Here is a 23,594-nt window from a genome sequence, read left to right as displayed (position 1 = left end):
TCAGGGGAGGCCTCAGCCTCCATGCCCTGTTGTTGGACCTCCAGAGTTACTTGTTAGCCGCTGTGTGAGACAGGATGCTGGACTAGATGGACCTTCACTGGCCTGATCCAGCAGGGTCTTCTTCTGTACTTATCAGGGGAGGCCTCAGCCTCCATGCCCTGTTGTAGGACCTCCAGAGTTACTTGTTGGCCGCTGTGTGAGACAGGATGCTGGACTAGATGGACCTTCACTGGCCTGATCCAGCAGGGTCTTCTTCTGTACTTATCAGGGGAGGCCTCAGCCTCCATGCCCTGTTGTAGGACCTCCAGAGTTACTTGTTGGCCGCTGTGTGAGACAGGATGCTGGACTAGATGGACCTTCACTGGTCTGATCCAGCAGGGATCTTCTTCTGTACTTATCAGGGGAGGCCTCAGCCTCCATACCCTGTTGTTGAACCTCCAGAGTTACTTGTTGGCCACTGTGTGAGACAGGATGCTGGACTAGATGGACCTTCACTGGTCTGATCCAGCAGGGATCTTCTTCTGCCCTTATCAGGGGAGGCCTCAGCCTCCATGCCCTGTTGTTGAACCTCCAGAGTTACTTGTTGGCCGCTGTGTGAGACAGGATGCTGGACTAGATGGACCTTCACTGGTCTGATCCAGCAGGGATCTTCTGCTGTACTTATCAGGGGAGACCTCAGCCTCCATGGCCTGTTGTTGGACCTCCAGAGTTACTTGTTGGCCACTGTGTGAGACAGGATGCTGGACTAGATGGTCCTTCACTGGTCTGATCTAGCAGGGCTCTTATGTTCTTATCAGAGAAAGGCCTCAGCCTCTATGGCCTGTTGTTGGACCCACAAAGTTACTAGTTGGCCACTGTGTGAGACAGGATGCTGGACTAGACAGACCACTAGTTTGATCCAGCAGGGCTACTCTTATATTCATAAGCTTGGGTGTACAGAGAGATTTATCTGACTGCCACCCCTGGAACATTTCTTCTCATGCCTTCCATATGACAACGAACCTCTTCTGTGTCCCCCTAACTCAGTGATGGTGAACCTTTTCGAGACTGAGTGCCCAAATTGCAACCCATAACCCACTTATTTATCGGAAAGTGCCAACGCGGCAATTTAACCTGAACAACCCCCTCGAGCAGGGGCCAGCATGCTGTAGCCTCCAGCAAGTCCTACATACGCCACTCTGGACCTCTCTAGCATCTCTGCTGCCTGCCGCCGCCCCCGCCCCCCCGGGCAGCAGCCACCTGGAGCACCAGGCCCACCAGCCGAGTCCTCCCTGCTCGCTGAGGTGCACGCACAAAGTCCAGTGGCCCAGGCCAGCCTAGATGTGTGTGTGTGTGTGGGGGGGGCAATTTCCCCCGCACATGATGAACTCTGTGCGTGCGTGCCCACAGAGAGGGCTCTGAGTGCTACCTCTGGCACCCGTGCCATAGGTTCGCCATCACTGCCCTAACTCTTCCCCCAAGCCCCGCCCTCCCACAAAAGAACCACAAAACGCACCCATTTTTTCAAGCCTTGGATCATCTTTTTTTCCAGCACCTTTTCGAGCAATGCTTTTAAAAGAAGAGTTTCCTCGATGCTGCATGTGGCGTTTCGAGGTTTACCAGGCTTGATGGAGCGACAGATTAAGAACAACGTGCAAACGTTTCATAGTTGCCTCAGGTCGCCATCAGGTCTGGTGGTTCTCCATTCCTTCAGCCCTGCATGTGCAGAGAATGCGTGTGTGCATTTGTGTGTGAGAGAGACAGTCAGATACGCCTGGTGGGGAACCGGCTTGTGTTACTCCTCTGGTCTAGACAGTGTCTGCTATTTAAGGTGGAGCCGCAATCCGAACCGTTCTTTACTCCATTTCCTTGGGGTGGAAAATCCCAAAGAGGCCTCAAACCCCTCAGGAAGGAATATAAATAAGCCCTGTATGCCTTCTAGCTCAAAACACACTTAGGGGTTTTATTGGTCTCTTAACACCCCTGGCTCTTTAATAGCCTGGGATCCGCCTTTCAGGACTCTAAATGGGCCCACCACGGTAGATTAAAAGGGCAGGGGAAATAATTGATCCTTCTCTGCTCCTTTATTCTTTGCAAGGCGCTGTTTTTTAATCCAGATTGCCGTTGCCCGGGGATCTGTCCAGCAATTTTTAGTACTGAAAAATATATATGCTTGCTTGGGGAAAAAAAAATTAGCAGGAAGATGGGAGTGCTTGGGTGCTTTTCTGCAAAGGACAGAGAGAGACTGAGACCGAGAAAAAGAGGCAGAGAGAAAGGCCAGGAAAAACAGTGCTAACAGAGCATTTTGTACAAGAGAATTTGAGCCGTTTCTCCAACGGTGGGCGTGAGATAAGGGAGGGAGCATTCAGACTTGCTTTAAAACATTTATTGAAATAAAAAAAACATACAAGAATAGACAATTACTTTAAAGAATCAAACCATACAACAAACAACACATTATTATATATTTATATATGCATAACATGTTTATATCTATGCAAATTGCAATAAGATGGAAATCAGTGCCCAATGAAAACATGATACAAATCTGAAAGAGAACCTTTTGTCTCACTTATTTCATCTAACATTCTGCTACTCGGGTAACACCCATTGCTTTGTGCATTAAGACGAACAAGAAGTGAGAATGGGCCAGGTTTTTCCATGCGTGGCTGTCTGTACGCCTTAAAAGGGAGGGCTCTCGACAATTAGACGGTTGGTTCTTCCTGTACAGGCGAGAAATTAGACCTGATCTAAATGTAATTCTGCTAAGAAGGGAGGGTAACCCACAGGACTTTGCTCTGACAGCACATCCTGCTACTTCACACAATACAAAGCTGCCCTCTGTGGAACGCGCGGACACAAGATGTGCTCCTGGATTTTAACTCGGGGTGTGCGTGTGTAAAGTGCCATCCAGTGGCAGCTGACTTTCAGTTGACTGAAAGGATTTTCAAGGCAAGTGGTTAAGCAGAGGTGGTTTGCCATTTGCCTCTATGTAGCAACCTGGGACTTCTCTGATGGTCTCCCATCCAAGGGCTACCCAGGGCCGACCACGGTTAGCTGCTGAGGTCTGAGGAGATCAGGCTAGCCTGGGTCATTCAAGTCAGGAGACAAAGAGACATGCCACAGAGGTGGTTTACCATTGCCTGCTTCTGTGTTTCAACCTAGGACTCCTCTGAAGATCTCCCATCCAAGGCCTAACTAGGGTCAACCATGGTTAGCTGCTGAGATCTGATTAGACTGGTCTAACCTGGCCCAGCCAGGTCAAGGCATACAGGGGTGGTTTGCCAGAGCCTGCTTGATGTTCTTCCACTCAAGGGTCAACCAGGAACCTTGATGTTCTTCCACTCAAGGGTCAACCAGGGTTAACCCTGCTTTAGCTTCCAAGATCTGACAAGTTTGGGCTAGGCTATACCACTCCACATTCCCAAGGCTGACCTTTGTGGCATAGAAACATGAACGGTTTCACATAAAAGAGGGGTGCAGCAGTAAATATTAATAATAGGACCACAACTACCGTTGTACTCAGGCTGTAACTAATTTTTCATATACATATATATATATAGACATGAATTTATACCATTGTTCATGTTTCTTATATTTCATTGATTACAAACACAATCATTTCTTGTTAACAACATCCAAAAGGTACGTTCAACTTATTTTTAACAATTATAACAAATAAATTCAGGGTCATCCATATTAATTCAGGTAAGTATTTAGTTCATACTCTCCCATCAGTTCAAATTCCATAAGGTAAGTATCCAATCAATGCGAAAACATGTATATGCATTAATATATGTGCAGTCCATATTAATTCATCAACGTTTTATATAAATCCACACAGGTAAATGTTCTATACGTATTCAGTAATAAGTCCAAAATTATGCACAGGACTTATTACTGAATTTTGGACTTATTTCTGGATACGTATAGAACATTTACCTGTGTGGATTTATATAAAACGTTGATGAATTAATATGGACTGCACATATATTAATGCATATACATGTTTTCGCATTGATTGGATACTTACCTTATGGAATTTGAACTGATGGGAGAGTATGAACTAAATACTTACCTGAATTAATATGGATGACCCTGAATTGGCTTGTTATGAAACAATTAAAAAGTTAAGTTGAACATACCTTTGGATGTTATTAACAAGAAATGATTTGTGTTACTAATCAATGAGAATATAAGAAACAATACTATATAAATTCGTAATGTCTCTATATCTGTGATATGAAAAATTAGATTACAGCTTCCCTGCAAGCTATTAACTAATGGTCCTATTACTAACTCAGAAAACATGTGAACAAAATAGGCCTGAGGATTTGCTTTCTAAATTTTCAAATCTGTAAGCCTATTGGGTAGGAGTATATTCTGTTATGCTGAGCAGCGGGATTTAAATCATTGTGTGATTGGAAGATCCCCTGTAAGGATGCTTTGGGGTAAGCCAGGATTATGCTTGAACTTGCTTTTGGACAAGAAACAAGGGGAAAAGCGATAAGGCAAGGGGAAAAGCGATTGTCACTTTGTGTCATGGTAAACTGCTTGAGGGTGTTGGACTAGGACTAGGAGCAGCAGTGGCGTAGGAGGTTAAGAGCTCGTGTATCTAATCTGGAGGAACCGGGTTTGATTCCCAGCTCTGCCGCCTGAGCTGTGGAGGCTTATCTGGGGAATTCAGATTAGCCTGTGCACTCCCACACACGCCAGCTGGGTGACCTTGGGCTAGTCACAGCTTCTTGGAGCTCTCTCAGCCCCACCTACCTCACAGGGTGTTTGTTGTGAGGGGGGAAGGGCAAGGAGATTGTCAGCCCCTTTGAGTCTCCTGCAGGAGAGAAAGGGGGGATATAAATCCAAACTCTTCTTCTTCTAGGTTCTGGGAAGCACAAATTCGCATCCCCATTTACCACTGAAGCTTTCTGGGTGACCTTGGGCTGCTGCTCATCATCTTTCACCTTGTCCTACCTCATAGGGCTGTTGGTGTGAGAATAAAAGGGAGGAGCAGAGAACAGCACTGTAAGTCGCTTTGGGTTCAACTAGGGAGAAAAGTGACATGCACACAATGGAGGAAGACACTACCAGCTTTCCTTGTCTTCTGAATTCTCAGCAGGCACAACCCACACAGCTCCAGCTGCCAAGACACCACAGCTCAGTGGGACAGCATCTGCTCAGCAGGCAGGAGGTCCCAGATTCAAATCTGGAGTCACCAGTTTGCAAAGATCAAGCAGCAGGAGATGGGAAAGTTATCTGGAGTGATCTGGGTCTGTGGCTCTCTGCTAGAGTATCCGCGAGGCCATAGGTGTCAAACTCGCGGCCCTCCAGGTGTTATGGACTACAGTTCCCATCATCCCCTGCCAGCATCAAGCTGGCAGGGGATGATGGGAACTGTAGTCCATAACAGCTGGAGGGCCGCGAGTTTGACACCTGTGCGCTAGGCATCAAGAAGGTCCCTGGTTCAATCCCCAGCATCTCCAGATAAAAGGACCAGGCAGGAGGTGATGGGGAGGGCCTCCACCTGAGACCCTGGAGAGCCAGGGAGAGGGGCTGTGGCTCAGTGGGAGAGCATCTGCTGGACAGGCAGGAGGTCCCAGGTTCGATCCCCGGCACCTCCAGTTAAAAAGGACCAGGCAGGAGGCGATGGGAAAGACCTTCCGCCTGGAGAGTCGTGGACCCTGGAGAACCGACTTAGGCGACAAGACTCACCTGGATGGGCCCAAAGGCTCGGATTCAAATCCTTGGCATCTTTCTCCCAGCATCTTAGCATCTCTCTCTCTCCTTCGCATCTCTCCCAGCCAGGTTGAAAGGGGTTAATCTCCTCCTCCCCCTTCCCCCTTGTGCGCCTGCGTGCTGAGGGAGGCAGGTGATCCGACCGCATCTCTCCCCCTCCCTCCCTCCCTCCCTCCCTCCAGCATCGCTCGCTGGGAGCTGGCCTGGGTGGGGTCCTGTTTTCTCCGCAGCGCCGGCTGCACCAGCGAGGCTGGCCCGACCGGCGGGCTGCCTCTGCTCTTCTTCATCCTCCTCTTCGTCCCCAGGCATTGCTCCAGAGAGGTGGGCCCCCCCCCCCCCCGCCCAGTCCAGACCAGCCCCCTTCCTCCCCCCCCCCGGCTCCCCGGGCCATGAGGCTGCCCAGACCATGCTGGGAAGCCCCCCACCCCTCTGTAGCCTGAAGCCCATCTAGTCCTGCAAAGAGCCCCCCCCCCAACTCTATTGGGCTTTTGCAGCCAGCTGGGGGTGAGAGGGGAGGGAAAGAGGGTCCCCCCCCCCGCCTTACCTCCCTGGCGCGCTATTGTGAACTGTTGTTTTTCTCTGATCTGCTCCAAGGGGCATCCCTGAACTCTTTAAGTTGCCCAGGATCGGGAGCCTCCGAGTTTGGCTTTGTGGTGCAGCCGACTGGATCTGGCCCTCTTGGCCCGGAATCGGGCAGCGGCTGATATTTTGGCCGTCCGGAATGTGAAGCTGGCCCCCCGGAGAGTTGGGAGCAGCGCCTCGGTGGCCTGAGGCGAGGGAGGGGTTCTTGGGAGTGGCAGAGCAGGGCCCTCAAGATGGCCTGGCCGTGCATCAGCCGGGCGTGCTGCATCGCCCGCTTCTGGAACCAGCTGGACAAGGCGGACATTGCCGTGCCTTTGGTGTTCACCAAGTACTCCGAGGCCACCGAGTTCCCAGGGGCGCCGGTGGTCCTGCAGCAGCAGCAGCCACGCCTGGCCACGGCCGTCGAGACCCAGCCGGCTGGCCTGAGCAGTGACCTGGATGCGGTCGGCAGGGCAACCGCTGTGGCCGGGGACCAGGTCCCCGGGCCACATAAACCGGGCCTCAAAGACCAGGCCTCGCTCGACTCGGTCATGCGGCAGGACTATAAACCCTGGAAGTCTCAGCGGCCGGAGCCCAGCTGCAAGCCCAAGAACGAGTACCAGCCGTCGGAAACGCCCTTCGAGAAGGAGACCCAGTACCAGAAGGATTTCCGGGCCTGGCCCATCCCCAAGAGAGGGGATCACCCCTGGATCCCCAAGCCGATGCCCATACCCCCGGTCAACCTCGACAAGGGATCCAGGGAAAGATCTGTCAGCCAGGAGAGGAGGAGGAAGACTCAGGCGAGCCACGAGAAAGAACAGGTGGGAGGGAAGGAGCGGGAGGCGCCCGAGGCCAGCAAGCCTGAAGAGGGGCGGGTCAAGAAGTCCAAGAAGAGGGTCCTCATCGCAGAGGATGGCGGGGCCCAGCCACAAGTGGGGTCCTCCGCACCAACAGAGGGCAGCAAAGGACGGGCTGCGGTGGATGCCCTCAACCGGCAGATCAAAGAGGAAGTGACGGCGCGGGTGAGCACCTCTTCCTACAGGTGAGAAGCCCCGAACCGTCCCCCTGGACTTGATGCCATCTGGTCCTCCTGGACTTGATTCCATCCAGGTCACCTAGACTTGGTTCTGGGGCCCCCTGCCAAGTTGCAAGTTTGGGGTATTATTTGGTGGAGGGGGGCAAAGCAAAATGGGTATCCGAGTCTCCGAGTCTCGCATACCAGCTTTTTCAAGAGCGTTGTCAGAGGCGAACGGCGTACAAGGTCTGCCCCGGCATCTTGAGAGTTTGATTGTAAGGTAGCTTGGTGGGAAGGGTCTTCTTTTGGTGGAGATCCTGGAGAGCCATGACCCATCAAAGGAGACACTTGAACTAGGTGGACCCTTGATGTGAAAAATCTTCATGTGACATATATTTAACTTGTGATGTTCACTTGTCTCAGGAGACAGCGATGGCCACTAGTTTAGATGGTTTTGAAAGGGGACCATTGATGGAGTGTAGGTCCACCAGTCACTGATAACCACAATGTCTAAATCAGGGGTCTGCAATTGGCCATGCTGGCAGGGGCTGATGGGATTTGTAGTCCATGAGCATCTGGAGAGCTGCAGGTTGCAGACCCCTGGTCTAAATGGAGACTTCATGTTCAAAGGGAGTGCTCCCCTGAATGCCATCGCAGCTGAGAGGTTCTGGCATCATAGAGGGGCTGCGGCTCAGTGGTAGAGCCTCCATTTGGCACGCAGAAGCACCCAGGTTCAATCCCTGGCTTCTCCAGATAAAAGGACCAGGCAGTAAGTGGTGTGAAAGATCCCTACCTGAGACTCTGGAGAGCCATGGAGAGAGGCTGTGGCTCGGCTGGAGACTATCTGCTCGGCAAACAGAAAGTCCCAGGTTTGATCCCCATCATCTTCAGATGGAAGGAGCAGCTGCTATTATTATTTTATGACATTTATTAGATTTATTTCTAGGTGGTGGGAACAGCCTCGACCTGAGATGCTAGAGAGCTGTGGGGATGAACTGTGGGTCAGTAGAAGAGCATTCACTAGGCATGCAAGTGTTCCCGGTTTTGCTACTCGGCATCTCCAATTTAAAAAGGACCAGGCAGTAGATGATGTGAAAGGCTGAGATGCTAGCTGGAGAGTTGCTGCCAGTCTGTGTAGACAATAATGACTTTTGTATTGTCATGTGTTGGCCGCTGCCCACTTGTGCCTGGAGAAACTGGAATGTCCCCCTTGGGAACCTGGATGCCAGATTCCTGGGTCTTATATTATTTCCAAAAAAGGAAGAAGGTCTGTTCCCCCTCTTCATAGCTAAACATTCCATCATGTGCAAATTTATGTAGAGAGAATCAACCAATTAAACCAATTAAACCATAGCACTCACGTTATTATGCCTGGGCTTCTTTTGTTTTAGAAGAAGAGTTTGGATTTATACCCTGCGTTTTTGTACTGTAAGGAGACTCAGGGTGGCTTACAAGCTCTTTTCCCTTCTTCTCCCCACAACAGACACTTTGTGGGGCAGGTGGGGCTGAGAGAATTCTGAGAGGACTATAACCAGAGGTGGGATCCAGCAGGTTCTCACAGGTACCCAAGAGTAGGTTACTAATTATTTGTGTGTGCCGAGAGGGGGTTACTACTACTACTACTACTACTACTACTACTACTACTACTACTACTACTACTACTACTACTACTACTACTACTACTACTACTACTACTACTACTACTACTACTACTACTACTACTACTACTACTACCAACAGAATGGTGAGACGAGGCCCATGAAGTCCGAGCTCCTTTTAGAAGCAGTAAGACAGAAGTGTGTAGATAGATAGGCCTTGTAGCTACTCACAAGGCAACAATGAACAGCCATCTTCACTTGAAAACCGGTATCTCCCCCCTGTAATTTTGTTGCAATATCCTCATCGACTTTTCTGCCACCTGACCCAGCATTCTTGCGATTCCCATGGTACTCGTTACCTGCTGTTCCACATGCTTACTGTGTTCCTCATTCCTTTCTCCTGACCCAGCATTTTTTGAGAATCCTCCCTGAGTTTTTTTCAACCAGCCACAGAGTTCAGGAAGCACTGTGGGAGAGTTCAGGAAGCATTTTGTGGGAGTTCAGGAAGCATTGTGGGAGAGTTCAGGAAGCATTTTGTGGGAGTTCAGGAAGCATTGTGAGAGTTCAGGAAGCATTGTGGGAGAGTTCAGGAAGTATTGTGGGAGAGTTCAGGAAGCATTTTGTGGGAGTCCAGGAAGCACTGTGGGAGAGTTCAGGAAGCATTTTGTGGGAGTTCAGGAAGCATTGTGGGAGAGTTCAGGAAGCATTTTGTGGGAGTTCAGGAAGCATTTTGAGGGAGTTCAGGAAGCATTGTGAGAGAGTTCAGGAAGCCTTGCTGGGCATGTGCAGTTTGCCTTATCTTTAAAAATGCCTGGAGCATTATAAGGAAAGGTGTGCTAACTGCCCCTAGGTGAGGATAGGGGAGGTAGGGGTCAGCAAAGGGTGGAAGTGAAAGGGTCAACTGGAGACAGCAGCACTACTAGAGGACAGTAACCAGAATGCAGTTAAACTAGAGGGTATTAACCTCAGGTAGTGCCCAGGATCTTTGTTAAACCACCACTGGTCCTGAACATTGGTAGAATCTTTCTATTTCAACTCTAGGGGTTTAACCAAGCAGCTAAAAGGCTCTGGTATTATACATGGTGGTGGAAAATGCCACCAATTCGTATCTGACTTATGGTGACAAGGCTAGCTTGCCATTGCCTGCCTCTGCATAGGGCAGTGGTGACGAACCTATGGCACTCCAGATGTTCATAGACTACAATTCCCATCAGCCCCTGCCAGCATGGCCAATTGGAGTGCCATAGGTTCACCACCACGGGCATAGGGCTTCCTTGGTGGTCCTCCATCCAAGTACTAACCATGGTTGATCCTGCTGAGAGCTGGCTAGATTGGGCCGGCCCAGTCCATCCAGCTCAGGGCTAGGGTGCAATAAACTTCCCAAATTCCTGGGGAACCATCTCTAACTTTGATGGGTACCCTCATTGCTTCAAGGAACGTTCATCAAAACCACGGATGAACCTAGCATTTTATCAGTGCTTAAGGGTTCCGCCTGAGGGTACAATTCCCCCTACAAAGATCTGTTGAACATCAAAAGGAAAACAGGAAACCTTTGATTAAATAAAGCAGGGAAAGCAGCTGAGTCACCCTCTTTACCAACAGGATGCTAGAGGTTAGAGTCATTCAAATATTAGGTTAGATTTATCCAACTATTAAACTAGGGAAGGGCCATAGCGCCTTCTAACAGTAAATTCAGAAGGCTTCCGTTTCAATCCTCAGCCGCAGAAAGATGGGAAAGACCCTTCCTCATCCACGATTCTGGAGATTCATTGCCAGTTAGGGTAGATATTACTCACCTTGGTAGACAAAGGGTCTGACTCAACAGAGAATCACAGAGTTGGAAGGGATCCTAAAGACCATCAACCCCCTGCTCAATGCAAGATCGACCTAGAGCATCCCTGACAAGTTTTCATCCAACTGCTGCTTGAATACACCAGAGACTTCCTGACAGTCAGGGCTGTTCGACAGTGGAATGCACGGCCTCGGAGTGTGGTGGAGACTCCTTCTTTGGAGTTTTCTAGAGAAAGGCTGTATGATCATATGTCGGGAGTGCTTTGATTGTGTCCCTGCATTGCAGGGCGTTGGACTTGATGGCCCTTGGGGTCTCTTCCAACTTTATGATCCTATGGAAGGAGAAGCCCCCGCCTCCTGATTTTACTGCTGAACTACTCTTAGTGTAATCCCCCCAATATCCAGTTGGAACCTTTCTCCCCATAATTTATACCTATTATTGTGAGTCCCATCCTCTATTGGAACAGATCCCTGCCCTCCTCTAAGTGACAGCCCTTCAAATATTTCAATAGAGCAATTTGGTCCCCCCCCCCAAATCTCCTCTTCTCCAGACTGAACATTCCCAAGTCCTTTAGCCTTTCCTTGCAGGGTTGGTTTCCAGGCCCCTGATCACCACCCTCTTCACCTGCTCCATTCTGTCCAGATCCTTTTCGAAGGGAGGCCTACAGAACTGTACACAATTCTCCAGGCTTGGCCCGACCAATGAAGTTTACAGCAGGTCTACAACATCTTTGCAATTCGGATGTTATGCCTCTGTTGATACCGTATTAGCCTTTTTTGCTGCTGCATCACGCTGATTGCTCATGTTTAGTAGATGGTCCACCTGTAACCTTAGATAACCAGATGCGTATCCCCCATCCAAGATGTGTGTTCCTTATTTTTGTTACCCAGCTGTGGAAGTCTGCACTTGTCTTCGTTGAATTGCATCTTGTTCACATCCACCTACTTTTCCTGTGTGTTCAGATCATGTTGAATCCCATCCTTATTTTCTAGTTCTTCTCTTCCCAGTTTGGTATCATCTGCCCATTTAATGAGTAGTCCTTCTGCATAATCATCCAGGTCAGAGGTGGGATCCAACCAGTTCTCACCACTTCTCTAGAAGTGGTTACTAATTTTTTCTGAGTGCCGAGAAGGGGTTACTAAAGCAACCTCCCTGCCCAATAGGGACTGGAGGTGTGTGCGGGCGGCGGCGCCACTGTTTGAATCCCACCACCATTGGAACCTGTTATTAAAATTTTTGGATCCCACCATTGATCCAGGTCGTTTATAAACATATTAAAAAGTCCTGGGTCCAGAATTGAGCCCTACAGCAGCCCACTGAACACCTCCCATAAATCAAATGAAATGCATAAGAAACCTTATGGGGATGTGTCTTGCTCAGTGGTAAAATATCTTCATTGTGTACAAAGCCTTTTAGCTTCAATCTCTGATGACTCCAGTTGTCAAGAAGACACTGTGCTTTTGAAGTGAAGCTGCAGCCGCCATTTTGTGGTGGGCTCTGTGTTCTGTGGGTTCCATTTTGTGGCAGCCATCTTGGGGTGGGCTCTGCGTCTTGTGGGTGCCATTTTGTAGCAGCCATCTTGAGGTGGACTCTGCCTCCTGCAACAACCATTTTGTGGCAGCCATTTTGGGGTGGACTCTGCCTCCTGCAGCCGCCATTTTGTGGCAGCCATCTTGCGGCTGCCATTTTGACTACGGGAATCAGTTCCCCTGAAGAAAATGGCTGCTATGGAGGGGGAACTTTATAGTATTATACCCCATGGGGGTCCCGCCCTTCAATAAGCACCGCCCCTCCAGGCTCCACCCCTGAATGTCCAGGCATTTCCCAAGCCAGAGCTGGCAACCCTAACACCACAAATAGAAACAGAATATGCCAATGGGAACTATATGAGTGGTTGAAATATTATTTATGTTGCACGAGCTTTGTCGAACCAATGATACAACCTATTCTTTAACTGGACAAAATGGGCAGGAATTATTGATTTGTGATAGCTTCCTTTCCCTCCCAGTCCCTGCAGGCAAAGATGAAAATAGTTTTAAGTGTATCTTGAAAATATGAAGCCTTATCACCAAGCGGGGACTGATGTAGTTGCGAGCATGCCTGCCCTGCATGCACAGAAATTGGGGGAATTTTCAGTGACAGCCCCAGGTTTTGTTTTGGTGTGATGCGGGAAGGACTCATGTGATCAAGCCCGGGGCCTTGCTCTGCTTTTACGCTTGAATTTCTCCTATGCAAGAATCCATGCTTATATTGTCTGGGAAGTCCAGCCTGCTGTGGCCCAGAGGCTTTTCTTAATTCCTCAGGTCTGAGCAAAGTCATTCCCCAAAAGCTAGTAGCTGCATTAGTGTGATTGACCAACTCTGTCTATTGAGTACATTTGTATCTTGCCCTTTCTTCTGTCCTTCAGTTTATTCTCACAGCAACCCTATGAGGTAGGTTACTTTGCGAAGGGGAGAGAGAGTAAGAGAGAAACCAGCCCACAGTTTCCCGTGGGTTGCTCACAGACCAGGGATCTAATCTTTCTATGGTGTGCAGCCTCAAGAGATACAAAGATCTGTTTCTCAGAACTGACGCTCACCCAAATTTGTTTTTTTGGGGGGTGGGGGAGAAAAAAATGGCAGTGTTGGTTTTTACACCCTGCTTTCCTCAGCCATAAGCAGCTTACAAACTCCTTCCCTTCCTCTCCCCACAACAGACACCTTCTGATATGACTGAAGTCTATAAAAGTATGGATGGGGTAGAAAATGTTGACAGAGATCATTTTCTCTCTCTTTCTCACAGTACTAGAACCAGAGGGCATTCATTGAAAATGCTGGGGGGAAGAATTAGGACTAATAAAAGGAAACATTTCTTCACGCAATGCAGGATTGATATTTGGAATATGCTGCCACAGGAGGTGGTGATGGCCACTCACCTGGATAGCTTTAAAAAGGGCTTGGACAGATTTATGGAGGAGAAGTCGATCTATGGCTACCAGTCTTGATCCTCCTTGATCTGAGATTGCAAAGGCCTTAGCAGACCAGGTGCTTGGGAGCAACAGCCGCAGAAGGTCCTTGCTTTCACATCCTGCATGTGAGCTCCCAAAGGCACCTGGTGGGTCACTGCGAGTAGCAGAGAGCTGGACTAGATGGACTCTGGTCTGATCCAGCTGGCTCGTTCTTATGTTGTTCACATGGTTCAACCCCATGCCATTTTTAAGTCTCGATTGAGCCCCCCAATAAATACCCCTCCCACACACACATTGGATTGCTTTCAAAGGCAGCTTCATACATTCATAGGGCAGCTCTTGCCAAATCATAGACGTGTGGCAATTTGGCAATCATTACAAAAGCGCTTCATAAACCTTTGACCTTCTGTAGCGGGACTGTGTCTCTCAGACATCCGGAGTTCAGGTCTCGACCTCTTAAATGCTCGAGAGAAGCTCAGTTTCTCCCCTTAAGCGCTTCCTCTGGCTAATCTTCAGATAAACTCCGTCACACCTTCTCTAAATAACCTTTCAGGAATCCAAGTCCTGTCTGGCTAACCTGGCACCAGAGCATTGCCAGACAGTAGTGAAGGCAGGCTAATAAAAGGGCTTGAAATAGAGCTGTTTTATACCGTGATTTAAAACATGCCGGCTCCAACTAAATGTTTGACAAAGGTATCCTCCCCCACTCTACTGCTGCCAATCTCAGCATCCAAGCAGGGAATTTCTCTTTCATGTGTACCAAATAGGGATACCAGCTGCCACGTGGGGCTTGAAATCTCCCAGAATGTGTGTGATCTCAAGACAACAGAGATCCAGTCTCCTGAAGAAAATGGGTGCTTTGGTGGGTATGCTCTATGGAATTATGCCCCGCTGAGGGTCTTTCCCCTCCCAAAACTGCACTCCCCAAATCTCTGGGTATTTCCTAACTAGTGTTTGCAACCCTAATTCCAGCTGTTCCCACTGGTCGAAAACAGACCCTGTTTTCTGGTGTGTATCCTCAATAAAATTATTTAATTGACTTGCCGGGTGGAGAGATGTTGAACATGCAGTCTTCATCACCTAAGAGGGGAAAACTTATCTGAAGAACCGTGCCTCTCCCCCATTGTTCCACGACACTAGTGAACGCTCACCTAGCATTTATCTGAATCCATTCCTTGAACAACGAGGAAAAAAAATGCTTCAATAGATGTTTAAATAAATAAAGTTGCTTAGTGTATGTCTATGCCCTATGGCCAGTGGTGGGATCCAAAAATTTTAGTAACAGGTTCCCATGGTGGTGGGATTCAAACTGTGGCGTAGCGCCAATGGGGCTGGGTGGGGCACGACGGGGTGTGGTCAGGCATTCCGGGGGTGGGGCATTCCTGGGCGGGGCTGTGGCAAGGACGCAGGCGCTGCGCCGGTCCTTGGGCGGGAAACGAATGCACGCAGGCGCAGGCTGCCACGCACGCCGGTGCACCTCCTGCTAGACGGCTTCAAGTTCTGCGTGCTACTGCTGAGAGGAGGGGCGTAACTAAGGCAAAAAATATGTGGCAAAATCACCAATTAGTAACCCCCTCTCGGCACACACAAATAATTAGTAACCTACTCGGGAACCTGTGAGAACCTGCTGTATCCCACCTCTGCCTATGGCCCCTTCTGCACATGCAGAATAATGCACTTTTAATCCACTAACAACAACCACCTTTATTAGGCATATAAAATAGGCTCCAGAGCATTACAGACATTTCTGAGGTACAAATCAAAAGTACATTCAAAACACAGAGAAACTGTATCTAGCATTGGACGTTACTTAGAAAGTTCTGTCACTTGTAAAATAAATATTGCTACTTTTCCCAAGACCACGGCATCTGTATTATTTAACAAAAGCTCCACAACAGAGTTGTCAGAGTCTCTTTCAGATTTGTCTACGACCAGCCCAGGAGAGAAATTCCTAATACCCACATATCTCAGACAGTCGAGTATAATGTGAGCAAGAGTCTCCACTTGGTTTTTACAGTGTGGACAGACCCGATCCTGGAGAGGGATAGATAGGTAGCGACCCTTTGTAATGGCCAATGGAAAAGTATTGCATCTGGCCCTTGTAATAATCCATCTCTGTTGGGGTTCAGTTAATAGTTCGCTTTTAATTCACTTTCAGTGCACTTTGCAGCTGGATTTTACTGAGTGGAAAAGCAGAATCCACTTGCAAACAATTGTGAAAGCGGATTGAAAGTGCATTATTCCGCATGTGCGGAAGGAGCTTGTGTGAACTTTACCTGTCTCACTGCAGGAAAAGGAGCCAACGTGGTGTGGTGGTTAAGAGCAAATGGACTCAGATCTGGAGAACTATGTTCGATTCTCCACTCCTCCACATGAAGCCTGCTGGGTAACCTTGGGGTAGTCACAGTTCTCTCCCAACTCTCTCTTAGCCCCACCAACCTCAGAAGGTGTGTGTGTTGTGGGGAGGGGAAGGGAGGTGATTGTAAGCCGCTTTGCGAGTCCTTAAAGGTAGAGAAAAGCGAGGTATAAAAACCTACTATTCTTGTTCATCATCATATTTCAACAATTTGTAACGGGCAGGACTTGTCCAGTTGCAAATACCCTAAGCAGATGTCCCATTGCATTCGTGTGGACTGGGACCCCATCAGCCACTCATATGAGAACACACAGGTTCCCATGACGTATCCAGTACCCACATGGTCGCCTTCTCGTGTGAACTGGAAAATCTGTGAATTTTGCTTGCAGACACAGCTTGCAGTCACACAAACCAGAGCCCTTCGAAACATACTACTGGTTCCTGTGATTGGAAGCTGTACCCGTGTGGAAAGTCCGTGCGTTGCCCGGTTCACACAAAGCCTCATTTTGCGATTCTTTAGGGATCGTGCCTACATAGAAGAAGAGTTTGGAAGAGTTTGGATTTATATCCCCCCTTTCTCTCCTGCAGGAGACTCAAAGGGGCTTACACAATCTCCTTGCCCCTCCCCCCTCACAACAAACACCCTGTGAGGTAGGTGGGGCTGAGAGAGCTCCGAGAAGCTGTGACTAGCCCAAGGTCACCCAGCTGGCGTGTGTGGGAGTGTACAGGCTAATCTGAATTCCCCAGATAAACCTCCACAGCTCAGGCGGCAGAGCGGGGAATCAAACCCGGTTCTTCCAGATTAGATACACGAGCTCTTAACCTCCTATGCCATAGCTGCACAGACACCACCCTCCAAAATTTAAAAAGAATGGATGGGAATATAGGATGAGATGGCCAGCGCAAGCTCAGGAAATGGTACTGACAAGGTGGACCAGAAACTGCAGCAAGTGTGGGAAACATTTTAAAGAGATCCCTCAGCCAGTGAAAATGTTTTCCGGATGTTTTCACAAAAAAATAATCGCTAGAGAGCAGCGTGCAAACAAAACACTTTCAGGCTTGAAATAAACCGTTTTGGACTAAAAACAGTGCGGACCTCCATGGAAGAAATGTTTTGTTTCCTGCCTGGAAATGTTTTATTTTTGTTTTGCAGAAAGGCCGATTATGACATCCTATCCAGAGGTGGGATCCAGCAGGTTCTCACCAGTTCCCGAGAGTGGGTTACTAATTATTTGTGTGTGCTGAGAGGGGGTGACTAATTGGGTCTGCTTTTCCGTTAGAAATTCCATTAGGTCCAAAAACCATAAAATCCTGTTGTTTCCTATGTGGCTGGTTAGCGAAGGTAGAAAACGGGATCATTGTCCCCGTTGGGCTATTTTAAAAACATGTTTTAGAAATATGGTCAAGTTCCTTGTTTAAGGAAAGTCTCCTTCTTTTGATTTCTAGAAACAAAATTCAGTATTTGAAAGAAGGCAGTCAATTAGAGGAGAAGCAGTTGTTTCTGTTGGCAGCAGACGATAGGACTTGCTATAATGAGTTTAAAATTATGGACAGAAAGATACCAGCTGGAAATTAGGAACTTTTTTTTTACAGTAAGAGTTTTTTACAGTAACAGAGAAATTATTAATGCCCCGCCCCTGGAATGCCCGGCCACGCCCCGTCGTTCCCCGCCCAGCCCCATTGGCGCTACGCCACTGTTTGAATCCCACCACCATGGGAACCTGTTATTAAAATTTTTGGATCCCACCACTGATCCTATCCTTGCTGAGGTCTCTTCTTTAACCGTACCTCCTTCCCCAGAATCTACCAACAGATCTCCAGGGATTTACAAACCCGGTATTGGCAGCTTTAGTGTGATACAAGAGCTCAAGAACCAGTGCTGTCGTGCGCATATCACGTGTAGGCCAATCTTTTAGATTGTCTCTCTGGCACCCGTCTGATTGCAATCCACAGCTCAGCAATGCCGCTAGAGAAGCGTAGACTTTGAACCTTTTCCCCAGCCTGGCTGGAAGCCAAAAGGTGCATTAAGCGCAGTCTGCATTTTCTTTGTTCGTTAATAGTGGGAAAGTCGTTAATGGAAAGTGCTTTTCTAGCACCCACCTTTGATTTTCTAACCCTTTTGAACTTTAGCCTCTTGGCATGTAAACCTGCATTAACAGGTAGGGTTTCCATTGGGTCTGGGGGAAATTTCCTGTCTATTTAATAAAAACCTAATGCATGAAAACGGGGAGGATAATTATCAGTGGCATGAATGTAAGTAAATATCACTTGTGGTTGTGGGTTTTCTGGGCTTTGTAGCCGTGGGCTGGTAGTTTCAGTTCCTAATATTCTCGCCCATATCTGTGGCTGGCTGCAGAGAGAAATGCATCTGTGACACGCCTCTGAAGCTGCCAAGTTGCCGCTGTCCCTTTCCGCACAAACCTTTTAAAACGTTTTGAGGCAGGAAATGAAACATTTCCACCATGGAGTTTGGCCTGGTTTTTTACCCTCCCTTTGGTTTCCAAGCCATTTTATTTGCAGCCTTAAATGTTTTTTTTTTTTAAAAAATTAAATTAAATTTTAATAGCAATATCCATTACAGTGTATACACCATTGGAATAAACCTTCACCAAGATATTAAAAAAGAGACAACTTAGCAAATAAAGAGGGATTGAATAAAGAAGATGAAAGTACAAAAATATACATATAATTTATCTTAGAATGTTAATATAAATCACTATTACTATTCCCTAGTATTTATTATAGCAGTGGGTCAGCTGTCTTCAATTTATTGTCGAAGGCTTTCACGGCCGGAATCACTTGGGTGCTGTGTGGTTTCCGGGCTGTATGGCCGTGTTCTAGCAGCATTCTCTGCATCTGTGGCTGGCATCTTCAGAGGATCTGATGTTGGGAAAGCAAGTGGAGTATATATACCTGTTGGAGTGTCCAGGGTGGGTGAAGAAACATTGTCTGTGAGTAACAAAGAAGACAGCCAGGTCAATAGGTGAGGGCATCTGAATAGAAGTATGAGTAACAATGAAGTCTATAGCATGGGAGTAACAATGAAGATAGCAAGGTCAACAGATGGGAGCATCTGAATAGAAGTATCCTGGCCTTTGTTTCCTTTGTCTATAGGCATCCTATGTTTGTGTGGAGCTGATTGGTCACTGTCTTGACTCTAGTATTTTTCAACACTGGCAGCCAAGTTCTGTTCATTTTCACGGTTTCTTCCTTTCTGTTGAAATTGTCCATGTGCTTCAATTGTCCACGTCTTCAATTGTCGTATCTCCAACATTGCCTCATTATACAAATAATTTCCCAGCACAGTATTACAAAGAGGGCCAGCTTAGCCTAGCGGTTCCTTCAGCAAAATCAGTTTTCGCCTTAAAACGTTTTAAATGAATGCCTTTGGAGGTGAAGCTCAGAAGGAGTGTGATAGCAGAGAGTTCGCTGCCTGGAGGTGTTTTTCTTCCGGGGAACAGATCTCTGTGGTCTGCAGATCAGCTATAACTCAGGGAGGATCTCCAGATCTCATTTGGAGGTTGGTAACCCTAGACTCCGGGTTCAAAAATACTTGAAGATTTGAGGTTGGCGCTGGGGAAGGTGATCCTTAGGAGGGGGAGGAGCATAATATTATGCTGATATGTCACTCTAGCAATAATCAGGAACTCTACGGTAAAAAAAACAAAGCTGATATGTCACTCTAGCCAGTGGTGGGATCAAAAACTTGTAGTAACAGGTTCCCATGGTGGTGGGATTCAAACTGTGGCGTAATGCCAATGGGGCTGGGGGGGCATGACGGGGGCGTGGCTGGGCATTCTGGGGGCGGGGGCATTCCTGGGCGGGGCTGTGGCAAGGACGCAGCCGCTGCATCGGTCCTTGCGCAGGAAACGAATGCACGCAGGCGCAGGCTGCCACGCACGCCGGTGCACCTCCTGCTAGACTGCTTCAAGTTCTGCGCGCTACTGCTGAGAGGAGGGGCATAACTAAGGCAAAAATCACGTGGCAAAATCACCAATTATTATTATTATTATTATTATTATTATTATTATTATTATTATTATTATTATTATTATTATTATTATTATTATTATTATTATTATTATTATACCGCCCCATCCCCGAAGGGCTCTGGGCGGTGCACAACATATAAAATACAATATAAAATGATAACATATAAAAGCAGCGATAAAAATTTCCAAGTCTTAGTCCAATTTTAAATATTCAAAAATTTGAATTTAAATTTGAGTGTGAGGTGGCGTCCAGCAATCCAATAACATAAAGTCCCTCCCTCCCCACAAAAAAGGGAGGCATGGTGAGTCTCATCAGATGGTTAATGGCCCAGGTGTTGAGGGCCGGGGGGGCACCATTAGCGGCTGGTTCCTCCAAAGGCCCGGCGGAACAGCTCCGTCTTACAGGCCCTGCGGAACTCCCCAAGGTCCCGCAGGGCCCGGACAGCTGGTGGGAGAGCGTTCCACCAGGCCGGGGCCAAAGCCGTAAAATTAGTAACCCCCTCTCGGCACACACAAACAATGAGTAACCTACTCTCGGGAACCTGTGAGAACCTGCTGGTTTTACCTTAGAGTTCCTTACTATTGCTAGAGTGACACATCAGGTTTGTTTTCCCCAAAACCAGAGAGCTTCCAGCAATTCCTAAAGTGACGTGGTATTACTTGTGGTTCTCCACTGATGTGACGTGTTATCCTGGCTTTAACCATTTTTCTCTGAGCAGTGGTGGGCATGGAAGAGTGGCAGCAGGGGGCTTCCTGGCACAGGGGAAGACCCGGCAAACCCATGAGAGGGCCGAAAACTATCACACTTACTGTTTGAATACAGTTCTATACCTAAAGAATCACATGCCAGGAATCTTCCTGATTCCTGTAATTCATCTCCTCTTTCACCTTCTTGTCTCTGCCAGCGCTGAGTGATCTATTAAATTTCTTAAAGGCGGGGCTGGCGGAAGCTTGTGCTCCGCACGAGTCGTTCCAAGAGCCCTCCCCCCTGCCGGCCCCCATCTTCCCCCCGTCTTGCAAGCCCTGCCTTCGATAGTGCTCTGGCATTGATTTCTTCTCTCTGCGGTGACCTTGAGCTTTTCCAGATTCCCAGGGGCAGAGGGTAGCGTCGAGCAATTAGAATTTCGATAGCAGGTGCCTGGTGATGGATGGCTGCCAGATGGGCCGTGATTCAAATGAACCCGATAGTTTTTCCCGAGCCATAATTCTCTCAGCCTTCCTTTCTCGCTGGCTGTCTGGGCTCCTCCTTCCATCGATAAACACGGTAGTCAACTCAGCAGAATATCCGTCAACATCACCATCCCCCTGCAAGACCAGAGCAGCCGTAGGCCAAGCAGGTCCAAGACAGTCATTCCCCCTAACTGAGATCATTGGCATATCTAAGGGGGACAGGGGATTCTCGAGCCCTAGGCACCACTTCTTGGGGGCGCATTGATGACCCCAGTCCTACCCCTCATAACTGTGCTCCAGTCCGGATCTCCCCACATCATTCGAGATTGTGGCACAGTTGAAGAAGAAGAGCTTGGATTTATATCCCCCCTTTTTATATGCCATTAAAGGTTTCTTCTTCTTCTTCTTCTTCTTCTTCATCATCATCATCATCATCATCATCATCATCATCATCATCATCATCATCATCATCATATCCCCCCTTTCTCTCCTGAAGGGGCTCTCCCTTTCCCCCCTCCCCACAACAAGCACCCTGTGAGGTGGGTGGGGCTGAGAGAGCTCCGAAGAACGGTGACTAGCCCAAGGTCACCCAGCTGGTGTATGTTGGAGTGCATGAGCTAATCTGGTTCCCCAGATAAGCCGCCACAGCTCAAGTCGCAGAGCGGGGAATCAAACCCAGTTCTCCAGATTACAGTGGACCTGCTCTTAACCACTACACCACACCGGCTCCAAAGAGAAGCTACCAAGATCCTCAGGGGCAAATCTAACAGAGTGGGGTTGCCAGTTCTAGGGTAGAAAATGCCTAGAGGTATGGAGGTAGAGTCTGGAGAGGGTGAGGTTTGACGAGGACCTCAGTAGAGATAATGCCATAGAGTCCACTTCCCAAAGCAGCCGTTTTCTCTGGGGAAACTGATATCTGGAGGTGAGCTGTGATTCCAGGTGGATCCCAATTTTGCATGCCATCACATGCTGGTTATACATGCCTTCCTCTAACATCTAAACAGGGCTCATGTCTTTAAGAGGTCAAATAACCCACTCACCCTGTTGTCCATGGACACAATTGTTGGCTCCAGCTTGGGAAATTCCTGGAGAGTTTGGGGCAGTGGTGGGATCCAAACATTTTAGTAACAGGTTCCCTCGCCAGCCCCGCCTCAGCAAAGGGGGCAGAGGCGTACCTAGGCAAACCTGAGCCCTGGGCAAAACCTGAGTTGGATGCCCCCTTATGGGCAGCCACCCCACCAAGACGCCCCCCAATTTTTTTTTGCACAGGTCAATTCTAAATCATCATCACATTATAGAAAATGCCCCAACTCATAAATCTGAACACAGCAATGGTGAAACACACAGGTTCTTTGATAGAGACTGGTGAGATAAAAGGTACAAAAGGCTGAGAATCCATGAATTGCAGTACCTGAAAGGGATTAACCCAGTTCAGGGAGTTACATTATTAGTCGCAATTGCCATATGGAACCTTCGCGTTCAAAGGCAGGATGCCTCTCGGGGAGGCGAGGGCATGGAGACAAGAAAGCGGACCCAATTAGTAACCCCCTCTCGGCACACACAAATAATTAGTACCCCACTCTCGGGAACTGGTGAGAACCTGCTGGATCCCACCTCTGGTTCGGGGTGAGGCCTGGTGAGAGATGTTTAGATGGGAGACCTCCACGGAAGACCAGGGGCATGATGCAGAGGCAGGCAACGACAAGCCACCTCTGTTCACCTCTCGCCTTGACAGCCCCAACAAGGCTTACTGTAAGTCAGCTGTGATTTGATAACAAAATAAAATAGGGATATGCAAAGATTTCTCTTGAGGGCCTCAGAAGTTCAGGCTGAAAAGTGTCCAAGGAGTCTGCCCTTAGAAACGAACCCAGACCCCCATTAATTTTTAAAGAAAGTGTTCCTTCATGTCTGGTTGTCTTGAATGTCTCTGACTTCGGTTTTAATGACTGCCTCTGGACGAACCGCACCTGTGGCCTTGCCAATGCCCATCTGCGGCCATAGCTGGTTTCAAGTGCCCAGACTTTGGCCACGGACGTCAGATTAGCACACAGCCTCGCAAGTCGGCCATCTGTCACTGAGCCGGTTTCGCAGACTCCTTTGAGAGCCCCCCCCTTCCCCAGGGGCTTGGTTGGACCTGGCATTTGCCCAGCTGCTGGGCTGGGACTCAATTAGCCACGGAGGAACTGGCTCCGGCAATTCTTTCCCATCAAATAATCCTCCGCTGGTAGAAAACCCTTTGTCATGCCCTTATATGAAGCCGTGGCGCGACCGCACTTGGAGTACTGTGTCCAGTTCTGGTCGCCGCATCTCAAGAAGGATATTGAGGAGATAGAAAAAGTGCAGAGAAGGGCAACGAGGATGATTGAGGGACTGGAGCACCTTCCCTATGAGGAGAGGCTGCAGCGTTTGGGACTCTTTAGTTTGGAGAGGAGACGTCTGAGGGGGGATATG

At 48.4% G+C, this 23,594-nt stretch overlaps 2 protein-coding genes across 2 annotated transcripts in view; one reads left to right on the top strand and one right to left on the bottom strand.

Annotated features, from left to right (window-relative positions):
- MOGAT2 (monoacylglycerol O-acyltransferase 2) overlaps positions 1–5,769 on the bottom strand; it is a 51,214-nt gene extending 45,445 nt beyond the window's left edge. Inside the window, exon 1 of the transcript XR_007244221.1 lies at positions 5,689–5,769. The gene's annotated coding sequence lies outside the window, so the exon portion shown is untranslated. The remainder of the gene's footprint in view (positions 1–5,688) is intronic.
- Positions 5,770–5,865: 96 nt separating this feature from the next.
- MAP6 (microtubule associated protein 6) overlaps positions 5,866–23,594 on the top strand; it is a 51,878-nt gene continuing 34,149 nt past the window's right edge. The window contains exon 1 of the mRNA XM_048492907.1: positions 5,866–7,315. Coding sequence (XP_048348864.1) covers positions 6,528–7,315 — 788 coding nt within the window. The 5' untranslated portion in view covers positions 5,866–6,527. The remainder of the gene's footprint in view (positions 7,316–23,594) is intronic.

This window comes from Sphaerodactylus townsendi, linkage group LG04 (assembly GCF_021028975.2).
Source record: "Sphaerodactylus townsendi isolate TG3544 linkage group LG04, MPM_Stown_v2.3, whole genome shotgun sequence".
Classification (NCBI taxonomy): domain Eukaryota; kingdom Metazoa; phylum Chordata; class Lepidosauria; order Squamata; family Sphaerodactylidae; genus Sphaerodactylus; species Sphaerodactylus townsendi.
The sequence above is the reverse complement of the archived record's forward strand: the minus strand, read 5'-3'. Positions and strand labels throughout refer to the sequence as shown.